The sequence below is a fragment of the Stomoxys calcitrans genome, chromosome 2 (assembly GCF_963082655.1).
Source record: "Stomoxys calcitrans chromosome 2, idStoCalc2.1, whole genome shotgun sequence".
In the NCBI taxonomy this organism is placed as follows: Eukaryota; Metazoa; Arthropoda; class Insecta; order Diptera; family Muscidae; genus Stomoxys; species Stomoxys calcitrans.
This window is the reverse complement of record NC_081553.1, coordinates 220,988,381-220,997,009: the sequence shown is the minus strand read 5'-3', so window position 1 is coordinate 220,997,009 and position 8,629 is coordinate 220,988,381. Positions and strand designations below refer to the sequence as shown.

General features: G+C 33.8%; 1 protein-coding gene across 2 annotated transcripts; it reads right to left on the bottom strand.

Annotated features, from left to right (window-relative positions):
• Window positions 1–1,190: 1,190 nt before the first annotated feature.
• On the bottom strand, window positions 1,191–8,385 carry LOC106088307 (transcription factor castor). 2 transcript variants are annotated; one of them, XM_013253758.2, is made up of 5 exons: window positions 8,093–8,385; window positions 7,215–7,510; window positions 3,367–4,204; window positions 2,904–3,301; window positions 1,191–2,247 (listed from the first exon to the last, which is right to left on the bottom strand). In XM_013253758.2, exons 1-5 carry the CDS (start codon window positions 8,325–8,327, stop codon window positions 1,825–1,827), a joined length of 2,190 nt encoding a protein of 729 aa, XP_013109212.2. In that variant the 5' UTR covers window positions 8,328–8,385; the 3' UTR covers window positions 1,191–1,824. The 2 variants fall into 2 exon arrangements, with proteins under 2 accessions (XP_013109212.2, XP_013109211.2); XM_013253757.2 differs by having other exon boundaries at window positions 7,215–8,385.
• Between the last annotated feature and the right edge of the window lie 244 nt (window positions 8,386–8,629).

Genomic DNA, 8,629 nt, shown 5'->3' with positions numbered 1-8,629 from the left:
ATCCACAAAATTTTTATATTTTCGAAAATCGAAATTTTTAATGGGCTATACCCTTTTCAAAAATTTTGGTAAAAACTAAGAAGTTGGATTTCGTATATATTTGTAGCATAAAATGATTCCTCTTTATCTCCTGATATGCGGACTGCCTTTACATTTTCAAAATTCAAAGTTTTGGGCGAGTTGTGGCATTTTCGGAGTAAAATTCTAGTAAAAATATTTTGTGATTTTTTTGCTAAGAATTTGTTAATAGAAAATAATTTCTTGCTATCTCTCAAAATGCCTCATTTTCGAAATTCGATGTTTTGGGCGAGTTATAACATTTTTGGAGTAAAATTCTAGTAAAAATATTTTTTGGTTAAATTCAAATTTGTAACAAAAATTTTGGGAAATTCAAATTTTGATATTGAATCCTATAAAAATCAAGTTTAATTAAGATTTTAAATGAAAATCGAGTTTCCAAAATTAAAAAAAAAAAAATACAATCATGGGTTTTTAAAAATATTTAATTAAGAAATAAGTACACAAAAATTAAAAAGTTTGTAGAAATCGAATTCAATAGTTCAACAACAATAATTTACAAATTGAACATAGAATTGTCGAAAGTTTTAACCTTGTTAGGGTTTAAAAATTAAAATTAGTATTCTGCCGGTTATCCTTGGGCTCCTGCAGCATGGTTGAGATTTTTAACTGTAATTGCTTTCTTTGCCATTTTTCCCACATCGTTTTGATTTTCCTTTGTTTTAAAGAATCCAATAACAAATGTAGCAATTTTATATGTTTTCAAAAAATTTCTTTAATTTTTATAACAATTTTGAGGTATTTACAAAAAATTTACATTTGCTCCAAAAAGAGTTCTGAGTTCTAATGAAGACTTCTAATAAAGGAATTTAATTTGACCTATTAAACAAAAAAAAAAAAAATAACAAAATAATCACAGCTGTTTTTTATGGACTTGTAATTTCTTTAAGATTTTATTAAATATTTTTGTGAAAGTTTTTCTTAATTTTTTTAGAAGCTCTTAATTCTGAATAGAGCGCTGGATAGATCTAGATTTTAATGTTTAATGATAAAACTCTATATAGACCAATTAATATACGAAGTCTTGTTGTACAATTTACGAAAGGGAAAGTGGGAAAGGTAAGTCTTGTATATGCTATAGCGGCATCTTTTGCAAAGCTTTTGATTTATCAGAAATTAGAAAGTCCTTGGGAATGTATAGACCTTTTAACTAAATAAATGTTGATATAAAATAGTTGAAAGTTTTCCGTTAAAGTCGCCAGAAAATGAAAAGTTTGATTTTTACTCCAACCGTTAGAGCTTTTTGGAACAGTTTTTGAGGAGGCCATATATTCATTGGTCTATATTAAGCTAATTTTCATTAATTCTTTTAAACTTGAAAAATGTATGTCAAAAGCTTTTGTGCTTAGCTTTTCTTGCAAAAAGCTTTTATCAAATACAAAAGCTTTTGGTATAGATTTTTCTTAACTCTTACTTATGGGGACTATGCTTATGTCCTTGATAAGTCTCTCACTCTCTCTTTGTCTCTCTCCGTCTCTTTCTGTCTCTATGTCGAGAGAGTATCTGATTTCTTCTAATCACCCTTAAAAAAGTCCAAGACTACAGCTTTAAGCTTATTTTCACAAGCCAGCCAAATCTCGCAAGGGACTATGTCTGATACTTTCCATAGAGCACCTCTTTTGGTGGCTTCAAATATCAATTGAAGCACCCAGAGGCTTTCCTAGGTCTTGTTGTCCAAGACCAACAATGGTTTTTTTTCTAACCCAATACCACCTTTGAATGGTGGTCTAAACTAAACGAGGCCTATCATTCTTTGAAGTCCTGTTTTTCACTACTAAACTCTTGCTTAACACTATTGCCCGTATTAGGGAAATTCGTGGCAGGATTTGTGGCATTGCTAGCAGGCAAACCGGCGGCATTGGCAGCTCCCAATATATTGGCCATATTGGCAGCGGTGATACCTCGGGGATACAAATTTTGATAAAAGAGAGGATTTTGCAGTTGGAATAAGGCCATCAGATGGGTAAGCTGGAAATTAGGAGCATTGGGATCCATTGAGGCTGAGGCAGGATTAAAGTTAGCCATAAATGGATTCAAAAGGGCCAGGTTCTGCATGGCAGGAGGTAGATTAGCCTGTTGATTATTGCCCAAGGAGGTGGCTGGATTGCTGGTATCCTGGCTGGGTTCCAGTTTAATACGCTTTGACTCTTTGGCTTCTGAGGGCAATTGCTGGAACGGGGAAGAAACAAAAAACAAAAACAAGGTAAGACATGGAGTTGGGTTTTAAATATCAATTTCATTTTTGTTAAAACTGGAACTTAAAAAAAAGTTTTTGGGATCGTTTTGTTTTTGGGGTTCTTTTATTGCTTTTTGATTTTATCGAAACATATTTTTTTGTTTTGGAGAAAAAAATTTTAATTTTTTAAATTAACTTTTTTTTATTAATTTTTGTAAAATTTGATTAGGACTTTTTTTGAGTTTTGTTTCATTAATTCGGGAGATTTAAGGTTTATTCAGAAAAGTTTTTTTTTTACTATTTTTTTACAATCTTTGGTACGGAAGAATTTTACTTTTTTGCATTTTTTGATATTTTTTGTTAAAACTAGATTTTTGTATGAAAAATTGTTGTTGGGATTTTTTCGTTATAAGGTAATTTTTTGTTATTTTTTTGAAAGAATTTTACTTTTTTGTTATTTTTTCAAATTTTTAGATTTTTTAAACTTGATTTTTGTGTGAATAATTTTTATTGAGATTTTTTGTTATTCGATATTTTTTTTGGTATTTTTTAGATTTTTAATCTTTTATTATCTCAATTGTTAAAATTTTTGGGATTTTTTTGTTATTAAACACTTTTTTTATTTATTCAGGGGATTTTTTTTACTTACAATTTTCTTTGGTGGCCTTCCACGCTTTCTGGCCAAGAAATGTTCCGCCGACAAAGATGACAATGGCGTTGAGGCATTCGTTGTACTCAAGGTATTGCCTTTAGTGGCCGACGTGGCCACTGTGTTAGCCACATTGGTGGGCGACTCTTCTTCACTGGAATGACCTTTGAATTGTTGGAAGTTTTGCTCACCTTCAGCCCTATCATGCTTGCGTTTGTGGCTAATCATTTGGGTACTGGAGTGCAGAATGTAATTGCAATTGTCACGCACACAATGAATGTGATTGGAGACACAGGAATATTTGCAATCCTCAAAGGGGCATTTTTCGGTTTTAAGGATTTTCTTAAAGCCATCCTGGGTCAATTGATGATCCTTCAGATGATAGACCTTGTGTTTTTCTAAAAAAAGAAACAAAATTTTAATTTACTTCCATCCATTTTTTCAGGCCTACACTACTACTTACCCATATCCGCTTTATTTTTGAAAGTGTGATTGCAACCCTCACGACAGCAATGGTAGTGCGAAGTCTTCTTGCCATAGAAGGGACATTCTTGAATTTTGCAATTCTCATGAGCTCGGAAACGCCGAAAGCCCTCTTGTACAATTTCCGAATTTTTACGATGAAAATTGGCATGCATTTGCACATCACTGGTGCTAACATAGACCTTGGGACAATCCTCAAAGATGCAATGGTAATGTGTCTGTTTCCAATTATACGCACATCCCGCTCCATATTCAGGAGCACAATCATCCGAGGAGGAGAAACGAGCAAATCCCAACAACAAGCTTTCCTTGCGTTTCTTATGCCATTTCAAATGGCGTATAATGTCATCCTTTTTGCTAAGGATCTTACCCTGACAGGGTTCCTCATAACAATGGAAATGTTCACGCAAATTCTCTTGGCGGCACAAAGGATTCTCACATTCCAAATAGGAAGAGTTTTTGCGCAAATGCTTTAAATTCTCTTCGGTTAGAAAGCTATCCACACCGCTGGAGCTAGTGCTACTGCCCAGTGAAGTGCAGGTGGTGCCCGTCATAGGGGCACTATTCGAACATGATGATTTACATGATGAACCTTCAAAAGTGTTGGGGGGCGTGGGCTTGGACGTGCCAAGCTGCTCACTTGAGGGTGGTGTCAATATGGCATTTTTCAAAGACACCGGTGTCACATTTGAAGCTTCATCATCCATCATCATCATGGTAGTGGTGGTGGTGGTGGTGATAGCCGTGGTGCTGGTGCCATGTTTCAAAGAAAATGTATTGGCATTAATGTTTGAGCTGGACTTTTCTGGGGTAAAAGGCTGCAAAGAGAAAAAATACATTGAAATTTTTTAAAAAAAGCTGTTCTCATCAATTTCTTAGTAATTTTATTGAATTATTAGAGGTTTGTTTTGTATTCCTTTGAGCTTTAGACATGTTCGTCTTCTCATATTTCCCTATTTGTGGCTCCCACATACTTTGTTGTTGCCTGGGCTGGCTGCTGGCAAATCTTTGTTTATATTTTGTCTTGAGATTTTCTCAAAACTTTTAAAAGGCACAAGTGTTACTCCCTTGAGACATTACATTGTTGCTTTTATGTGTTCTTCTTGAGTAATTGTTGTTTTTGTAAGAAAAAATATGTAAACAAAAGATGTTCACATGACAAAACCAAAAATCAAGGAACCAATGAGTCAAACATATACATAGCAATAAGAATAAAGTTTTATTATACATTTTTTAAAAGGTATACAATCAAATAAATTCCCTATAAAAACTTTAAACTTTAATTGATTAAGGTAGTACCAAAATAACTCAGTCCCCTTACCACTGTAAGCTATCATCTTTGAGCCGGATTAATCATAATTGACACATGAGTAGCTAGAGACTTTATTTTCCTTCCCTCTCTCCCTCTCTCTATCCATCTTTTTAAATCTGTGGTTTATATTTACAATATAAGCGTTGCCAAAGTTTTGTTTTAAAGTTACCAATGTCCCGCCAAAGACTTATTTAAATAATAAATGCAAGATTATTTACATACATAGAAATATGTGTGTATGTGACCACATTGCTAACACTGAGCCGGTTTGGCTTGCTTAACGACCCCCGCACTTGCACTGCAACACACACCCCCTACCCACCACAGCACTATCACTTTCATTATTTGATAACCTCTCTCCAAACTCACATAGTAGTAGCTACAACACCCACATTGACTAACCACATATTGGCATAAGCCCCTCCCCATCCATATCATAGTTGATCATATGTAATTGGCCATTGCTCAATTCTCTCTCTCTCCCACTCAATCTCACTGAAAGTAACGGATGCCTTTTAGAATACTTGTACATTGGCTTACAAAAACCCCTAGCCATTTATGAATTGTTGTTGGGACATTATGATTTGGCAATTACTTTGTTCACACACATACGCAGTTTGTATTTTCACATGCATGGTATGTATGTGATAAAATTAGATAATGAATTTGGCAACGTGAATTTTGTCATAAAGTTATTCATTAAATCTGCTACTAAAGAGGATTCAAAACTACTTTGGATTAATACCTCTCTTTTGCCATTATCTTTGTCCTGGTAAAATGCCCAAGAAGATGTGGATCGTTGAAAATGATTGCAAATATATGCCGAATTGATTTCTTGACCCCGTACAATAAGTTATTTCAAAAGATATAGAAAACAGTACAGTAGTAGTAGTATAGTAGAAGCGGACAGTAGGAACTTCCATCTTTTAAAATCATAATAGCATACGAACCAATAAAGCTATAGGCTTTGAAGTTGGCACAGTATTTACTATTTATTTATGTAGGTTGCGGCATTCACTAATAGAAGGTTAGGTCAAATGCGAAAACATAAAGTGGATGGGCCCCATGCACATCATTAACGATGTCAAATCTGCCGATTTTAAATGCCATCATGTAGGAGAAAACGTAAACAAAGAACGAATGTAGCCTTATTTAGTGAATCCCGTGTAGGTTGTTAGGGTATTTCAAATAGTCATATCATGGATATCGATTCTCGTTTTTAGTTCTGAAGATCCCAGATCTTATTTATAAGCTTATTAGCTTACCTCAATGTAAGCCAAATTTAATCCAGGTTTAGTTGTGTACATCTGACACATATAGACATACATCTAGCAGAATCTTTGGTGGCTGATATCTAAGGTTCAGTTTGACAAAATTTCTACTGCCCCCGTCTATTTAAACGATTTTTAATGCCTCCCATTTAGTTTTAAAACACTTTTATATAATAAAAAAATAATGATTTCAAAATTTAAACAAAAATTGTGTATTTATTAGTAGTTGGAAACAGTAGGAATATGGGAAATGAAGTTAAGACCAGTGTTTATAACTTTTTGATCCCCAAATTTGATTAAAAATTACAAAAATTCAAGATCTGAAGCATATATGTATATAGAAATAATGAAAGCAAACGATTTCGAAACATAGAAAGTTTGTTAAACACAAAAAAATAATTTTTCTTCTAGAAATCAAAATTTTCTAGCTTAAGTTTTCATTTTGTCTCATTTCTGTATATTTTAAAGCAAACTATGGTGATTGGTATTCAATATTGAACTTGGTTGAGTTTGAGGCGTTTTTTTGTTAATTTCTTTTTCAAATTCCCACTGTCCCCATCTACTTAAACGTCTTGAATGCTTTTAATTTGGTTTAAAAACACTTTTATTTAATAAAACTTAATGATTTCAAAAGATAAACAAACCTTTTAAATTAGGTAATGTAGTAGGCGGGGACAGTAGGAATGTAGAAAGCGAATTTATTTCGTTTTTTTTTAAGCAAAACAATAATTCTAGGTCAGACATATATTTTGATCTGTCATTTATGACAGTTTAGAAGGGAGAAGTTTACATGGCAAAGTACCTCACAAATGCCGCCAGCATTAGGAGAGGATAACCACCGTCGAAAGTTTTTCTGATGATCCTGTCAGGATTCAAACGCAGGAGTTCAGCGTCATTAAAACAATTTAATATCTAAAAATTTCCTTTTTCCAATTCTATGAGTTTTTAGCTGTAGCTTCTATGAGTTTTTAGCTAAACATTTTTTTAATTCCTATTGTCCCTATCTACTTTCATGCTTTAAACGTTTTTGATATTGTCTAAAAAAAACATTACGTGATATAAAATAAACGACTTTATTAATTAAAAAAAAAAAAAAATATCAAGTCAATAAATATAGTAGATGGGGACAGTAGGAATGTGGGAAATTGTGAATTTGTTTTTGTAAATTTTTTTTCTGGAAAATATTTGTCCCTTCTTAAATTCGTTTTGTACTGTATAAAATAGAAATATTAAAATAAAACTCACCATTTGCAAAGAATCCTCCATAGAATCTGAGGTTGTCTCCAAAGCCTTTAGACCCGTACATAATTTCGTTGAACCCAATGCAGCATGAATATTATCGCCTTTACAACTTTCTTCGCTCTTTATGGCTTTCAGACTTTTATTTTCCTCATCACCATTCTTATCATCCTCATTATCATCATCATCATCGCCATCGTCCACAACATAAGAAGCCTCCCCCAAATTGGTAGAGCCGGAAATTTTATTCAAAACGGCTGTGGCGGCATTGGCGACGGCAACTGTGTTGGGTGTCGATGTCACTGTAGATGATTGAAGAAAATTTTCTTTTGAAGCTATAAAAGTATTTTGGGCTGGAAAGACTGAGGGAAAGAAGAGAGAAGAGGCAGAAGCAGAAGAGCAGGAGGAGGAAGAAACTAGGGAAGCAGTAGCTGGGGGTGGTGTTGTAGCACCACCACCACCAACAACTGGGGTAACAGTAGAACCATAAATCCCCAAATTGTTGCTCATATAATTTGCCATTGTAGAGGAGCCGGAGTTATGGGAAGAGGGAAAATTAAGGGAATTATTGGATGAGGATAGGGAGGAAGAAGGTGTTGTGGGTGTTAGCAATAAATTGGAGGAGGTTAATTGTTGTTGTTGTTGCTGCTGCTGTTGCAACAACATTAATTGGGTCAAGGCCGGCAAATTATTCAACAACATGGGATTTAAAGAGGATTGGGGAGTTGTCTGCTGCTGCAGCTGCTGTTGTTGCAACAGCAACTGTTGCTGCATTAGCAATTGTTGCTGCTGTTGCAATGACATAGCGTTATTTTGGCTAGGAGTAGTAGTAGTTGAAGGATAGCTAAAACTGTTGGCTGTATTTGGTAAGGGGCTCAAATTACTATTGGGACTACAACTACGGCTACTACTACTGTTGGTGTTTTGGGAGTTTTTGCGTTTCTGTATCCTTAAATTCGATTGCTGATAGAGCGAGGACAAATCTTGTGTGGTCTTAACAGGACTTAAGGCAAACGGGGTGGATTGTTGTTGTTGCTGTTGCTGCTGCTGTTGTTGCTGTTGCTGTTGCAGTAAATTCATCATATATAATTGCATTATGAATTCCAGTTGGGTGGACATTTTGTTAAAATTTGTTTTTTTCTGTATTCTTCAAAATAATTTGTTTTTCTTCAAATTTTTAATTATTTTTTTTTTTAATTCTTATAAAATTTCCACTTGTTTGCTTTACACAAAAATTTTTTTTTCTAAAGAAAATATTTTTTTTTTTAAATTTTTGTTGTTTAAAATTTTTTTTGTGAATAATTGAAAAATTTTTTCGAGTGTAATCCTTTGTGCTGCTTGGTTTTTGGTATGTTCACTTCACGTTAAATATAAAATCTAGTTTTTCTATTAAACGTTTAGCTTCCGTTATGGCGAAATAT